General features: G+C 35.1%; 2 protein-coding genes across 2 annotated transcripts in view; both read left to right on the top strand.

Moving 5' to 3' along the window:
- si:dkey-220k22.1 (multiple epidermal growth factor-like domains protein 9) overlaps nt 1-2,361 on the top strand; it is a 136,421-nt gene extending 134,060 nt beyond the window's left edge. The window contains 1 exon segment of the mRNA XM_056457953.1: nt 339-2,361. Coding sequence (XP_056313928.1) covers nt 339-781 — 443 coding nt within the window. The 3' untranslated portion in view covers nt 782-2,361.
- Nucleotides 2,362-11,676: 9,315 nt separating this feature from the next.
- Nucleotides 11,677-16,220, top strand: si:dkey-220k22.3 (uncharacterized protein LOC796870 homolog). Its single transcript, XM_056457954.1, has 4 exons — nt 11,677-13,143; nt 13,564-13,594; nt 14,397-14,456; nt 14,580-16,220. The coding sequence occupies exons 1-4, from the start codon at nt 13,042-13,044 to the stop codon at nt 15,002-15,004; spliced, it is 618 nt and encodes a 205-aa protein (XP_056313929.1). The 5' UTR covers nt 11,677-13,041; the 3' UTR covers nt 15,005-16,220.
- Nucleotides 16,221-16,816: the final 596 nt, after the last annotated feature.

The raw sequence follows: 16,816 nt of genomic DNA on the forward strand, positions 1-16,816 counted from the left end.
ATTTGGAAACAGCCTTTTTAGTTTTCATTTGTTTGGTTTTTATTAGTTTTGTTTCTTTTTTGCATGCATCCCGCCACCAAAGTAATAAATAAATCAGTGTAAAGACATGCTTTCTATGCCATTATGTCAGGATGCACAGCCTTTTCGTCTCACCACATTCAGCACAAACTGCAAACTCACATATTCAGTAGCAGCCATGCAGGAAACCCTGCTGTTCTCACCATATCTCTGCAAAACCACTGGAGTGTAATGAATTTAATTCCTCTGGATAAAAGTTGTATTATTTTAGATATGTAATGTCTCAAACTGTCCTTCTCTCTCTCTCACCCTGTCCATAGTTGTCCACACTACTCCTTCAAGCACTACCGACTGGTTTCACTACACCACCATGACCTCCAGCCCCAATGCTACAACACAATTCACCAGCACTACCGCTCTGCTGAGCAGCCTGGCCAGCTCAACCTCCAACACCACCACCACCACCACAGTGACGCCACTTCCCTGGAACCAGTTCAACATTATCGTCTTAGCCGTCATCATCATAGTAGTGATCGCTCTGTTGGCAGTGGTGGGTGGTGTTTACACTTACAGAGAATACCAGAACCGCAAACTGAATGCTCCATTCTGGACCATTGAGCTGAAGGAGGACAACATTAGCTTCAGCAGCTATCATGACAGCATACCGAACGCTGACGTTTCAGGCCTTTTAGAAGATGAAATAAGCGATATGGGCAACGGACAGCTTGCGCTAACTGGTCCTGGAAGTTTGTATAAGGTATAACTGTTGTTAATCTACACAAACTGGGCTGCTATGCCTGACACTGGGAAGATTGTGGATATGTGGACCTCCGTTGTTTTTTTCTTTATTTTACTGATGGAAAAAGGAGATCTGTTTTCTTATCTGATATAAAGCAAACATTTACACGAGCTCTCCGAACAGAGATGAGAAATTTATCAATGAGGAACACGCTAAGCCAACAGAAAAGCCAAGTTAAACATCCTGCCTCCTGTTTTGAAGAATGAGGAGACATGTGTGACGGACCAAACACTGAAACGTTTCTACTTGAGTAATAAGAGAGAGATATTTCATCAAGTGTGAGGAGATCAATCAAATCCATCTGCTTATTAGCATTTTTTGCACATTCGCATACATGCAGTTACGTCCATTGACTCGTTCCTTTTGTATATGCTGTGGATGTTTTAAATACACAGGGAGGTCGCTCATTTTCGACAAACTCAGGATGGATATCATGCAAACCACACCGATTTTAGTGTTTTGCTTCAAGTATGCTATTACATGTGCAGGACTTTAGGGGGCGACATCGCACTTGACCTGGTGTAGAGAGCGATCCTGCATATTATGCAGTGGAAATACATATGGCTGATTGACTTCTGCATTTGTTTTTTTTGGCAGACACAGTCTTGCCGAATCAAATCCTAAGGAGGGATGATCTGTTTTTATCAGGCCAAAGAGGATTGATGCGTCAGTCTCAGATGGAGAAAGCCTGACTAATCCTTAATTTTAGTGGATTTACAGAATGGTGTATGAAATTTTACCTGCTTTATTTATTTTCAGGAAATTCTCCTCAGTTCAGATTTTCCTTGGCGGCTTTGTGTTGAAAGGTGTCATGCCTTGTTGCATGAACTTGACGCAACAATCTGGTGGGAGAGTTTAGCAGTTTTGGTTAATTTATTTGGACAAACCTCTCTGTGACTGATGGCATACGGTCAGATTGTGTGTGTGTGGTCACAGAGGAGGCGAACAAATATGATCAGACGAGCAATAATGCCTGTTGGGTCTAACGGTTATATTGGACAGTAATCAGTCACTGCCATTTGTTTTGCACAGGCTAAAACAAGTTGAGCGAATGGTTGAGTGAATGAAAAAGTGCACATGTTTGAGTGTGTGGGAGTATGTTTCTGGGTGCTGAGCATGGGAATTGAATTCCAAGGGGGTTGGAAATATATCAAGAGACGTAGACGTCATAAAAAGAGGGTGGATGAATGAGTTCTTCTTGGAAGGCCATGGCCCAAACTTGAGCAATAGATCGTGTCTGTCTGTATCTCAGATCACTTAATATCTGCTATTATCTCCCTTCCACTTCCGCAGTCCTGAAGCTGTCAGCCTTCGAGGTATGTTGATATACAATGATGTAAATATTAGATGTACAGAATAGTTGTCTTGAGGAGGCTGCTATCGTATTGGTACGTGTTGTGACGAGTCTCGTTTTACTTGTGCGCACACATAGAGACTAACGTCACAACAGTGTCTTAACACATTGTGTTGCATTGTGCTGTATGCATGATGCACTTCATTCACAACTAACTCTGTGAATTTCAATAAAAGTCAGTTTTGCTATACGTTGTGATTTTATTATTATTATTATTATCATTATTATTATTATTATTATTATTATTATTGTTTCGAGTAAGTAGTACTGACACCCTATTGCTATTTTATTTTCAAAGACCAACATTCTAATTCAATCTGACCATTCTAAAACTGGTGGAGCAAACAAACTGTAAGTTGCAAAAACATCCATCTGAGAGATTGTAATACTGTACCTGCAAGCCCAGTCTACAAAATGACCACGTCTCACCCCAATCTGCTGATGGTGTTGCCAGTTTGAAGAAATGTTTTCCCATCTGGCATAACCCAAGACCCAGTCTTGACTAAATCAAAGATTATTTTGGAGCGAGATTATCAATAAATTGAAGATTATTATCAAGTTGAAGTTTCAATTGGGTTAGGGGGTAGGGCACAAAGCAATTATAAAAGATTTCTGAGGTTACAGTAAACAAAATGACATAGTTTGACCACTTAGTGGTGCTATAGCTAAAATCGGCAAATAATTGTACAGCAACTGCACAACCTTTAGTAGTTCAATAGACTCTGCTAGAACGCACTGTTGACTTCTATGCATTGTCTATTATGCAGTGATTAAAGCATACATAAAATATTCATATCATGTGTTAGTGTAGCAAGCTAACGAAGTGGTGTGAAGGTAAACCTCACTCCTCTGACCTCTAAAGGTGCTCGAGAGACACTAGAGGCCATGTTCTTTAGCCTCCTTGTTAGAACAACCGACTCCAATGTGTGAAGTCGCCAGTTCGATCCCTGCTCAAAGCGGGTTGAGTGGTTTAGGACCAGCGGGGTTACTTTGGTGCCGTGACATGGATGAGAGTGAGGTTTAGGGGGGTGAGTGTAGCAGAAGCCAGCTTGTGAAGTGCTGTGTAGGTAAACCTCACCCCTCTGACTTCTAAAGTTGCATTAGTGACAAACGGCAGAGGACATAGTCAGCAACCAACTTTCTTGCGTAAGGTCACCTGTTTGATCCCAGCTCAGGACGGGTTGACATATTACTTATGATATAAATAAGGCATATCTCATTTTTGGTCTTCAATGGAAAAGCTATATTCTATATGTTAATGAGACTGTTTTATTTAATTTTAAGCTAGAATATTTTGTATAAATGTACACAATATTTGAATTCAATTACACTTAAATTAAACCAAGTATATTTTAGTCAACTAAACCTAGACTAAAACTAAAATATGAATAAGATATTATGGAATTTTAGTAAAAAGACTAAAACTAACTCAAACTTTGCTGTCAAAATGAACACTGCCCTAAACCTAATCTGCGTTTTAACCCTAACCATATACATATTTAATATTACTTCATAGTTAAAGTGTATTTAAGTTCTTTAAAATAGGGTGCAACCTAATAAAATAAAATGAGAAGTAAATACTGATTCTGCTAAATAAAGATGTGTTCAGTGTATCAGTAAATGTGCACAGTTTTTATGTGTGTAAATAGGTTTACCTCAGTTTGTTCTGTTTGCTACTGTTCTTTCATGTGGATTGATTGCCTTCACATAATTTGACATATTACTTATGATATAAACAATGCATATCTAATTTTTGGTCTTTAATGCTATATGTTAATGAGACTGTTTTATTTAATTTTAAGCTAGAATATTTTATATAAATAAATGTATACAATATTTAAATTCAATTACACTTAAATTAAACCAAATATATTTTAGTCAACTAAATCTAGACTAAAACTAAAATAGAAATACAATTAAAATGGGAATTTTAGTATAAAACTAAAGTCTAAAACTAAATCAAAATTTGCTGTCAAAATGAACACTGCCCTAACCATAACCATATAAATAATTAATATTACTCCATAGTTTGTGTATTTAAGTTCTGTAAAGTAAAGTGTAACCCAATAAAATGAAATGAGAACTGATTACTTATTCAGCTTAATAAACATGACATCATTATGTATGTACATGTTCAGTGTATCAGTAAATGTGCATGATTTTTATGTGTTAATAGGTTAACCTCAGTTTGCTACTGTTCTTACATGTGGATTGATTGCCTTCACATAATTTGACATATTACTTATGATATAAATAAACAATGCATATCTAATTTTTGGTCTTCAGTGGAAAAGCTATATGTTAATGAGACTGTTTTATTTATTTTAAGCTAGAACATTTTGCATAAATAAATGTATACAATATTTTAATTCAATTACACTTAAACTAAACCAAATATATTTTAGTCAACTAAATCTAGAGTATGTTTTAGTTGACTAAAAATGAACTAAAGCTAAAATATTAATAAAATTAAAATGTAATTTTAGTAAAAAGTCTAAGGCTAAAACTAAATCAAAATGTCCTGTCAAAATGAACACTGCATTAACCCTAACAATATAAATAATTAATATTACTCCATAGTTAAGGTGTATTTACGTTCTTTAAAATAAAATGCAACCTAATTAAATGAAATGAAAACTAACTACTCATTCTGTTAAATAAACATGACATCATTATGTACGTACGTGTTCAGTGTATCAGTAAATGTGCACGGTTTTTGTGTGTGTAAATAAGTTTACCTCAGTTTGTTCTGTTTCTTTAGAGAGACCACAAATATCAAGCAAAGGTTACACGACTCCCTTTTTTACTGGTACAGTAAACAATATTGCTCAGATCAGTTTCTTTTTTTCTGTTCAGTGCAATCATCACTTTCATCTGCAGCCCATGTGTTTCTGATGCCATCATCTGTGTAAGAATCAGGATAGTAGCTTAAACCATGCATGAGTGCCTCGGTTCAAAGGTTTTGTTTGTTTTAACACAGCATTTCAAATATCTCCAACCTCCTCCCTTTTATAGCACAGGAAGCATCACGAGAAACCTTCGCTGAGTTTAATTGCGTAATACATGTGGCATTTTTTGCATGGCTGAGCTATGATGATCCTATTATGGTCTTGTTTGATCTTGTACATTTCTGTTGCGCCAAGGCAGTAAAATCCACAAAAGCTTTGCTGTTTTTAGGTGTCTGCAGACAACTCCAGGATGTCCTGAATATTTTTATCGGTAGCATTTGTTGAATAGTTTAATCCTGAAAGCAATCCAGTGGAGGGTGGTTATAAAAAGCCCCCCGCCCACTTAAATGTTCGCGTCTTTAATTTGTACTCTTCTCAAAGGTCAGAGATAGCTGGGGGAATATTCCTGCAAGCACCCACATATTCTGGGTATCCAATAAGGGGTCAAACTAACAAATATAACTGAATTTGAGTCATTTTACATCATTTTTCCGTAGAGGAGATTTTAGAAGCTAAACAGTGTGTCTAGCAGAATATCTGGAGGTAGAGACAAAGTTATATGTGCCATCTTTGCCCTTTTGCTTATGAAGGCTTGTTAATTATTTACTCTTGCCATCAATTCAACTAAAACATTATTTGGTTGTTTTTGAAAAATGGTAGTTTGCAAGTTGAAGCAATGCATTGAATTTTTCTACTAGTGCAAAATTATCCATTTGCATAGGATTTGCGTAGGACTGAATGATATGAAAAGTATCAGTTTATATCAAGGTAGACTTTTGCTTCTTCTGAGAAAAAGTTATAGAAACCAGTTTATTGTTCATTTAAACACATCAACCAGAGGTAAAATAGTCTGAGGTAAAATACTTATAATGATAAATATTCATAAAACACAACAACTATATGAAAAACAGTAGCTTGAATAAGTTACATTTGCATACAAATGTTACCATTGATCACTGTAATTATATATACAGTTGAAGTGAGAATTATTAGTCCCCCTGAATTATAAGCCCCCCTGCTTATTTTTTTTCCCCCAATTTCTGTTTAATGGAGAGAAGATTTTTTTCCAACACATTTCTAAACATAATAGTTTTAATAACTCATTTCTAATAACTGATTTATTTTATCTTTGCTATGATGACAGTAAATAATATTTGACTAGATATTTTTCAGGACACTTCTATACAGCTTAAAGTGACATTTAAAGGCTTAACAAGGATAATTAGGTTAACTATGCAGGTTAGGATAATTAGGCAAGTTATTGTATAACAATGGTTTATTCTGTAGACAGTCGAAAAAAAAATTGCTTAAAGAGGCTAATGATTTTGTCCTTAAAATGGATTTAAAAAAATTAAAAACTTTTATTCTAGCCGAAATAAAACAAATAAGACTTTCTCCAGAAGAAAAAATATCAGATATACTGTGAAAATGTCCTTGCTCTGTTAAACATCATTTCGGAAATATTAAAAAAAAGAAAAAAAATTCAAAGGGGGGCTAATAATTCTGACTTCAACTGTATATATATATGTATATATATATGTATATATATATATATATATATATATATATATATATATATATATATATATATATATATATATACTTTTTTTATATACATAAAAATATGTATATTTATATTAACTAAATCAACATTAATAATATAATACAATTTATTTATGGAATTCATGGTAAATCAAGGTAAATATCCTTCCAACTAGATCTAAATTTGAACTAAATCACAGAGGCATTTTTGTCCTTTGCTAAAATGAAGCAGTGATTGTGATTCAAGAGCGTTCTGCGTGTAAAAAAAAAAAAAAAAAAAAAGTTCACTGGTGCTGCAGCATTGTTGGGTGCAAACAGACCATGTGGATCAAACAAGCTGTTCTGCTTTGAAGCCCATTATCTTTTTATCAAGGTAAAATTATATTGTGCACTGGGAAAAAAAAAAAACACCTGTTAATTAACAGTTTCCGTGTTTTGTGATTCACTAATGTTTTCTTTTTATGTTCGGTTGTGAATTGCATTATGGAACCTCCATTTCTGCTCTGTCGACTTTTAATGTTGAAATTTCAACTCCACAGCTTAACAACGTGACTTTTACTGACATTTTAGATGTTTGAAATAATATATAGATAAATAAGTCTGTAAAATAGCAGAGAAAGTCCTAGCAATTTATTACAAGGGTTTTGTATCGTAATATCCCCAAACAATATATCACTGAGATATAAGTTGTTAATGCTTCCAGATTTAAAAGAGTATCCCGACAATGACTGAAGCCATAAAAATTAGAGGGTCGATTAAATAGCATAACCTATTTTCGGTGACTGATTTCGAATTCGGTGCATCTCCAATGTCAACACACCTATTCCCATTGTTGCCCATTTCCGCTGTGTGATTGGCTCTTAGATCAATATAGAGTAAAAAAGTCCAGAGCTTATCATTGTTATTGACATCAATTTTATCACCATTCAATATAATATTATATAATAATAAAATGTTTATCGACCCAGCCCTACTTTAAACTATTAAAAATGACTTTTTTTCTAACTTTTCAAGGTTAAAGTTGTTGAAAGAAAGCTCAAAATCCCATAATGTAATTCAAAAGCATAAATAAATGGAGAAAAATAAAAACATGAATCACAAAATATGGAAAACAATAATGCATTTTTTACAGTGATAGTTATTATCTTTTTATAGCGCAGTCCTAGCATTTCAAATCTGATTGACTTTTGACCATAAACATTTTGATTTCAGCAAATCACTGCAACAGAGATAGCAACATTCAATCTATCCCACCGTGGATGTAAACAACACAAACACATTGTCAAATTATAAGTAACTTTTAACATTTGATCTTATTTTTTCACAGTAATCATGTTTGATGGAGTAATTAACCTCTGAACAAATAAGAAGAGGTGTTCCACCCCTGTATTTGTCACCAGTTCCCTTGATTAAATCAAAAACAGCTTGAAGTGTCATACAGAAATATGATGATAATGTTGATTATATCTCCGATATTGTAAACACAATGCGTATTCGCAGTGGTAGTGATTCAAAACTCGAGTGATTTTCACTTGTCCCATTTAACGCTGCATTTTTCCATTGTGCTAATGGAGAGCAGTTCAAGTGGAAACTAACTGATGTAGTGAGAGTCTTTCCTGTGTCTCTGTAGTCTTTCTGGAAATACTGTTATCACGACACAGAGAATGATAATGAGCTTCTAATCAAGGTCATCCCTCAATCCCATAAACCCAGCAGGGACACTGAAAACAAACATTTTATGAGAAGATCTGGATTTTCTGTTGGTAGAAGGTGGCCCAGATACTGTTATGCAAATCTAGCCCAAAGTCTTTCATTTTGAGCTTTATCGTTCCCAGTAAACAAAGATCATCATTGTAAAATTACATAACAATTAAAAATAAACAGAGATGTGAATCACCGTTATAATGCTTCGAAAAAAATCCCGAAACATTTAAATCAATCTGAGCACATGAAGCCGGAAATCATCAGCATTTAGCCAATAGAGTGCTGACGAGTGGAATTTGATGTCATCGTGGCATCAAGCCATGTAATTGCCTTCGAAATGGAAGACATTTGCGGGCATTTTCTTTTACTTACTTTGATATCATCTGGGAAACTGCCCTCCTTTGGAAATAAAATTTTTTAGTTCTGTAAATAGAGGAACCGATAAAAGTGAGTCATATAAAAAAAATACATACAGTATATACACATAACCGGAAAAACATAATCTGTGTCTGAATCAACAGTGAGATGCTCACAAACAGGTTGCATGTCCCTAAAGCGCCCAGCAAAACCTAAACACGCACTGTGCATCAAGACGTTTGCTGATACTTCTGCTAACACCCACACCCAATTGGAGCACATGTGTATATATATGTGGTGACCTTGTTTGCATGATTGATTACTGATATGTCTTATGACTTCCAGTCAGCATTGAGGGAAAATACCAAACGGGTGGTCTATGAAGTGTATGTGTACTTTTAAATGGCATGTTCACCCCAAAATTTGACACTTATTTCACGCTGTTGCAAACCTGAATGCCACACTTGGGTCTGCTGAATACAAAAGAATACCCTGATAAGTGGTTTCCGTGCAATGACAATGGTGTTAATGACTGGAAAAAATATTTAAATAACCATTAGGTCTTCTAAAGCTGTATTAATGGCTTTGTGTGAAGTTATTTATTATTATTATATCCTCTAGTTATGACCACGCATTGTGCAGGAGAATTCAATGCTGAAAACTGAATTTTATAGCTCTGCAGAGGCGTTTTTGATTTAGCGCAATTAAAATATTCAACATTATTACATTTATTTTTCACCAAAGGTATCAAATTCACAGGTATTTTTTGCCCTAAAAAAGGGAAAAAAAGTCCCAACGATTAGGTGGATTTCCTGATTAGTCACAAAACATAATCGTCATTGCAACGGCTGCACATTGGAAAGCTTTAGATCTATGAAAACATTAGTATGTTAGTGGTACTGTATGTTTTGCTTCAGTCAGTCGAGTGCTTCTGCATCTGATGTGACTTCTGATCACAGAATGAGGCAAATACTAGTATGAGACAAACCATATAGTGTTGCAATCAAAACATTTTTTGAGCTACAGATATTGCTAACTAGATGTATTTGCTAATTTTGGTGTGTTCAAGAAGTCACTTTCTAAGTACATTTTATGTACAATAAAATCCAAGATTTTGAACCTCACATCTACAAAGTATCAATAAAAAAATGTGCATAATATTTTTGCAAGTTTCTGAAAATTAAATTAGATCATAATAATACAATATACACTGACCGGCCACTTTATTAGGTACACCACTTTATTAGGTGGGTTGGGCCCACTTTTGCCTTCAGAACTGCCTTAATCCTTCGAGGCATAGATTCAACAAGGTACTGGAAATATTCTTCAGATTTTGGTCCTTACTGACATGATGGCATCACGCAGTTGGTGCAGATTTGTTGACTGCACATCCATGATGCAAATCTCCTGTGCCACCACATCCCAAGGGTGGTCAATTTGATTGAGATCTGGTGACTGTGGAAGCCATTTGAGTACAGTGAATTCATTGTCATGTTCAAGAAACCAGTCTGAGATGATTCACGCTTTATGACATGGCGCGTTATCCTGCTGGAAGGAGCTATCAGAAGATGGGTACACTGTGGTCACAAAGGTGTGGCACTGACACAATGCTCAATCGGTACTAATGGACCCACAGTGTGTTAAGAAAATATCCACAACACCATTACACCACCAGCAGCAGCCTAAACTGTTGATACAAGGCAGGATGGATCCATGCTTTCATGTTGTTGATGCCAAATTCTGACCCTACTGTACAATCTGAATGTCGCAGCAGAAATCGAGACCATTCAACGTTTTTCAACGACCATCTTCTATAGTCCAATTTTGGTGAGCCTCTGCAAATTGTAGCCTCAGTTTCCCATTCTTGGATGACAAAAGTGGCACTGGGAGTGGTCTTCTGCTGCTGTAGCCCATCCACCTCAAGTTTTGACATGTTGTGCATTCAGAGATGCTCTTCTGCATACTTCGGTTGTATGTAGATGGTTGTGCGTGAAAATCCCAGTAGATCAGCAGTTTCTGAAATACTCAGACCAGCCCGTCTGGCACCAACAACCATGCCACGTTCAAAGTCACTTAAATCGCCTTTCTTCCCCATTCTGATGCTCAGTTTGAACTGCAGCAGATTGTGTTGACCATGTCTACATGCCTAAATGCATTGAGTTGCTGCCATGTGACTGGCTGATTAGAAATTTACTTTAACGAGCAGATGGACAGGTTTACCTAAAAAAGTGGCCAGTGAGTGTATAATATAGTATATTGTAAATAGTTTTATTGTAAAAAAATAAATTATATATATATATATATATATATATATTTTTTTTTTTTTTAATTGTAATTAGAATTTCCAATCATAATAGATGCATTCATTCCTGCTAAAACAATCTCAAGCCATTTCGTAACATTAGTGTCTAATATTTAGATGTCTAGATGTAGTGTCTAATATATATTAATTTATATAGTCTCATTCATACATTTTAGTACAATCTGCTTATCCCCCAGTGAGGGTTAGGGGAGTAGTTTTGGAAATCTTTTAAAACTTTTAAAATATTTACAAAACGCATGATTTTGTGTGAATTAGCCACTTTTATGACTATACATAAATCGTTACGTTTCCTTGTGAGATTGGGCTGGTCCTATTTGTTTTTTCACAGACATGAACCACTTAGGCCTTAAAGGAAATCCAAAGTTTCCCACTCACAATTCTGACTTTGTGGTGGTGTTCAAGTGCTTTCAACTCACAGACCTACTTACGATCCTTCTAGCATGACTTGAATGCACCATAAGACATCTATGAGCCTAATTTCAGGACTGTCTAGTGCACTCAAAAAGTATTTTGCTGTTTGTTCATATTACTTATTTAAAATGAACTGAAACAACACAATTCTTAATTTTTAAGAATTTTTAAGGGGCAACTTAATTGTTTTATGTTTAATTCACTTAAATTTGTAAAAACTAACAAGTTAACTTAGTTTCTTTGTTGTCTCAACACAAATCAATTGTGTGGAACCAAGCATATTTTTACAGTGTGTCCTAAAGCTTCCGGTTTAAACGAAAAGCACATTACATAAAAGAGTTTTGCGCAATCCCATTTTTAATTTAAAATATTCTAAAATACAACTTCATAACTTCAGTAGATTTAGAAACTCTGAGATTCATAAAATTTAGATTCACAACAGTTTTAACCATGAACATCCTGTCGCATAATGACAATGCACAGGTGCAAATAAGAGCTGATGCTGTAAAAAGAGCTGATGTTGTAAAAATACAGCTTTAAATCACTTGTGAACATTGTTGTTAATGTTTAATTCAAAGGCTCTGAATTAATAGTAATAGCACAATAATGATAATAATAATGTAAAATCAAATTAGTTCAACTTTAAAAACACTTAAACATTAAGCACTGAAAAATCTCGTATATTAATCTTATGCAAAATACATACAATAAGAAAATACATACAAATTACTCAGAGTTTGAAGCAAACTGTGCTGGGAACCAGAAGCAAGCTTGACAAAATAGTACTCTCAGTATTTATTTTAACTGGACTGTTGAGTCAAAAAAAGGCTTTTTTTTTAAATCACTGGTAAAATCTAAATTGCTGTACACTGTCAACTAAAAAGTGGACATGGGTTAGGTTTTCCAGTCAATTATGTAAATAATATTCAGTTTCTTGCACTATTACTATTTCTATTACTACTACTATTTCTAACTAACTTCTTTTAGTTCTCTTTCCACCTCTAAAACTAAATGAGAAAAATCACTAAAAGATTCGAATGAAACTAATCATTCATTCACAAACTAGACATTGCTATATACTCAATGATTGTGAGAAGATACCAATGACCTTTGGGTCTCACGCAATACAATGTTTCATGAGCAAACTACTTTGTTACTGTTACAGTGATTACTCAGACTTGACATCTCCATAGGGCAGTTCTCCTTTAGAGTTCCTTACAGGTTTGGAATAAATAATAAGTTCATTTTTTCTGGTTGAACTTATCAGAACAGTTCTTGTGTCTCTTAGAAGTTGTTTAATTTCCTACCTAACATGAGTGAAAGTTTCACCATGTCAATTTACTTTCATAGCATCCCGTCTCGCTGTCTCAGTCAATGAAACTACATTAAATTTGTTCATGTAAACTTTTTGCCGTCACCATGAACACATCCTCCACCCTCGTGTCACCCACAGGTGATGTGGAGTTAATAGCTCACCGTTCAATGCGTGGGAGAGTTGTGTCTCATTACACTCGTCAACTTCATCCGGTACAAGAGGCTTTTCTAGTGTGAGACTTCAGCTATTTGAGCATCTGGAGGAGCAGGCATGGATACAACGCGCGCAGCAAGAGCGCACATTCTCTGCACATCGATAGCTCTGCTCCTCGTTTTAATCGCATCATGTTTGACCTACATCTTCTTACCAAAGGTAAATATAACTGGATCTATTTCCTCAAAGTTTCTACAGCTATTTTGGAGCATAAAATGACCTGGTGTTCGTGGTTCAGTGGAGCAGTTTAAAGAATGACTTAGTATGAAAAACGTTCGGCTCGATTAATAGTTTACCATTCAAGTAAGTTTGCGGTCTGAGTTTTTATGAAAAAGGGGGAAACTTGTCATCTTGATCTGCTTCATGTACTGGTGAACTTAATCTGTTTTCCAGCTAAAGTTTTTGTCCAGCATTTGTTGCGGATATTAGCAAGCTAATTCATGGATTGAGTTGCACAGGGTGCGTTTGGCTAAAATAACGAATGGAAACATTCATGCTAAGCATGTTCACATAGTTTCTCTGCTTCTGTTTATTCTACCGTTGAAATATACATGACATTTCTTACCGTAATTTCAACAGGTGCCAGGTTGCAAAATATGCGCCATGAATGGTAAGTTTATATTAATATTAACTCATATTTATTCAGCATATAGTAGTGAAATTTGTCTTTGTTGTTCTTGAGTCGTATTTATTTTATTTCCACAAGATAACTAATATACATGAAATTATGTACTTTTTATCATTTGAGGATGGCAGTGTCATTAGGTAAACTTACTCTTTCAAGTTCATCGAACTTACATTTTTTTGTAGGCTATTCATTTGTAATATTTACATATGTAATACAAATATAGCCTAGTCTACAAGTTTTGTATTCTTCTCATTCGAATGCAACTAGGCTGTGTTTTAGCGGATATATGATATTAATTAGTAAACAACCGACAAACGCCCACAGGTTATTTGACATCAGTAACCCCCCACAAAGCTCTTGAACTATTTGTTTATATTAAATCTGAGAAATCATTTATGATTTTTTTGTGAGTTGTTTCATAAATCAGTGTATAGGCTAACCCAAAACCGCCTTTCTAAAGCGCCGCGCTAACATTCAAAATAAAAACAGATACGACAGAAAAGGTCTGAAAGCACTTACTTGTTTGAAGAATCTCCATTTGCTTTAGTTCACCATTATCTTATTAACTGTGGCGTTTTGACAAACCTGCTATCCGTAAATCAGCCAGCTGTGCTTTTGTTTTCCCTGTGGTGCGCGTGTGTTTGCCGGAGTCTGTGTGTGCGTTTGTGTAAAAGCATTTTGTGGGTGCTTCAGGGCACGTTCCTTTACAGCTGGCAGTTGCACTTTTAGTCATTCATGTTGCTTAATTCAGCATTATTTTCTTATACCTTTTTTGATCTGACAGCAAGCGCGATAGCAAGCATATTCAGACATCAAGTCTCCCAAGAACAATTGCTTCTTACAGGTAATTAGTTAGCTTTTAAATATTTACTAATGCATTATTTGCTTTTAATTACATGACTGAAGTTAGACCCGCCTACATAAACATTCCATGTTTGTCCTAATTTTTCATTCTCTCTCTCTAAAGCTTGCAATCATACAAGTGATGGTCGCTTGATATGGGAAGATGAGTGGGAGGAGAAGAGGAAGGATGGTGAGAGTATTCTGGACCACAACAAAACGTGGATAATCCTACCAAAGAAAGGTGTTTACCTGGTCTACGTACAAGTTAATTTCAATCTCCAGCCACAGAAATATAGAAACTCTGAGGTCGAAGTCAAATTTCAAGTGGATTTTGATGATGGTGATGGTGAAGAAATATTTTCAGCCACACACGACACTCGCGTGGTGAACGAAAACTACCAAGATGCAATGCTCAACACTTTTCTTCTGATGCACATGGACAAACCGTCCAACCGGTTATCTGTGAGAGCATTTCCAAGTGATCAGCTGAACTACCAGCCACGACCCTTCTCCACCTTCATCACTATCGTTAAATGGGCAGAAAACTAGTAGAGTGTGGATCGTGGGCGACAAATATTACGTAAATGATTGTCTGTACACATGCCCACGTTATGCAATGGCAGCTGTTCTTGTATTCCCGTTCACTTTAAGTGTGGCATTTGGATAGGACGCGCTCTCAGAATCAGCTGCTAGAACACCTGAGATTTTCCAGCTATTGTACTAGGAAACGCTCGCTGACATTAACAAGGATTGCGTGGGGGTTGTGATACTTTCTTGGTGTTTTTCTTCTTCCTTTCGAAATATGAAGATCACATCTCATGATCTTCTCAGAAGCATGACACATTTTCCTCTCAACAGACATATGAGTTAGGTTTGTTTTGTTTCAGTTTTTTATGACTCAGTATGAAAAAAGGGCATCATATACTGTTCATGAGCACTGACTTTGAAGATCCTCATGTATTACACACATAAAGGATGTCAGCTGCCTGTAAACAAATGCTGTTCTGCAAAACAGAAGTAGTAAGCTAATTCTGAACATGTTTGTCAATGACCTGATTTTTCGTGTTTATATAATCATAGTGTTTTAATCATCGACAGCTGAATGTACTTGAAAACCCTTGTAACACCCTGTCTTTGTTCGAGACCACTTTAGTGTTTCATTTCAAAGCTCAGCATGTCATACAAAAGCTAGGACTGTGGAACAACACTTTCAAGTGTAAATATAAGCTTTTAAGACATGAAATCATTGTTTTAATTTAAAGAAAGATGTAATATTCGTGCACCAGAGTTCTTGATCTAATGTGTGAAGCCGTAAGCAGATTTGTCAAGCCACAAAAGTGTTTGCTTGCTCATGAATGTAATGGAAAGGTTTTCTAATGGGGGTGGTGAATGTCTAGGAGTGGTGGTTGGGTTTTTTTTCCACAAAATATAACCACTAGTTGCAATAGTAGCAAACAGTTTTTTACGTCAGGTATTCGTCATTTGTGATCACTCATAGTTTTGGAAATCAATAACTCAATCCAGCTAGCAACTTTTGTTTAAACCTTACTTAATTTAATCCCTTCTTTTTCTCCAGGTTTTCTGTTCATTCTTGAGTCCTGTGTTCTTTCCCAGATACTGTAGGCCCTTATGCTTGCGTTTATACTAACAATGTCATTTTTGATGCGAAAGGATTTCAGTTTACTACGTTTATTTTACTGTTCTCAAATATATAAAAACCTTATATTTATATGTAATTTGTAATATTTCTATTTAAGCTACTTATTAAAAATAAAGCAATATGTTGTAACTATCTGTACACCTATTGATATTTTATGTGTCATTCACAGCACATTAGCTACTTCATCACACATAAATATGCTCCAAAAAAGGAGTTTGGGTTAGACTAAATGAATGTATAAAGGTTGACGACATAATATCACAGTATGAAATATCACAAAACATTGTTGCTGTCATTTCAGTTTTAAGATTTTCAGCCTGTTCTGCAAAATAAGAACAGTCTGTGTAAAAAGTTATTTAATATGAGTTTAGAAAACAATTAAATTTCAAAATGTTAAATAAAATGCAAAAGTTAAGTTTAGGACATCTTTTGGTGCTATTTTTACTATTTTGATAATGTTTTTTGCCCAACAAAAAAAGAATGTATCATAATAACTAAAAATTAATGTTACAAGAATGCTTGATTTTTGTGATTAGATACTCTAATAGATCGATGGCACTTCAGTATCAGCAGACATTCACATTATCTAACAATTCATAATGGTAGTCACTAAATACAAGAACAAGATAGTACTTTGATCAAGTAAAAATAAATAAATATTGTGTCAACCAGGTATATTAAAAGGATTGTTCACCCAAACT

This window comes from Danio aesculapii, chromosome 5 (assembly GCF_903798145.1).
Source record: "Danio aesculapii chromosome 5, fDanAes4.1, whole genome shotgun sequence".
NCBI classification, from domain to species: Eukaryota; Metazoa; Chordata; class Actinopteri; order Cypriniformes; family Danionidae; genus Danio; species Danio aesculapii.

What these genes read in the sequence shown, in the direction of transcription:
- si:dkey-220k22.3 (XM_056457954.1), top strand. Translation starts at nt 13,042, where the DNA reads ATGGATACAACGCGCGCAGCAAGAGCGCACATTCTCTGCACATCGATA. An exon ending in CCTACATCTTCTTACCAAAG is followed by an intron (nt 13,144 to 13,563) that starts GTAAATATAACT and finishes TAATTTCAACAG; the next exon opens with GTGCCAGGTTGCAAAATATG. An exon ending in CAAAATATGCGCCATGAATG is followed by an intron (nt 13,595 to 14,396) that starts GTAAGTTTATAT and finishes TTGATCTGACAG; the next exon opens with CAAGCGCGATAGCAAGCATA.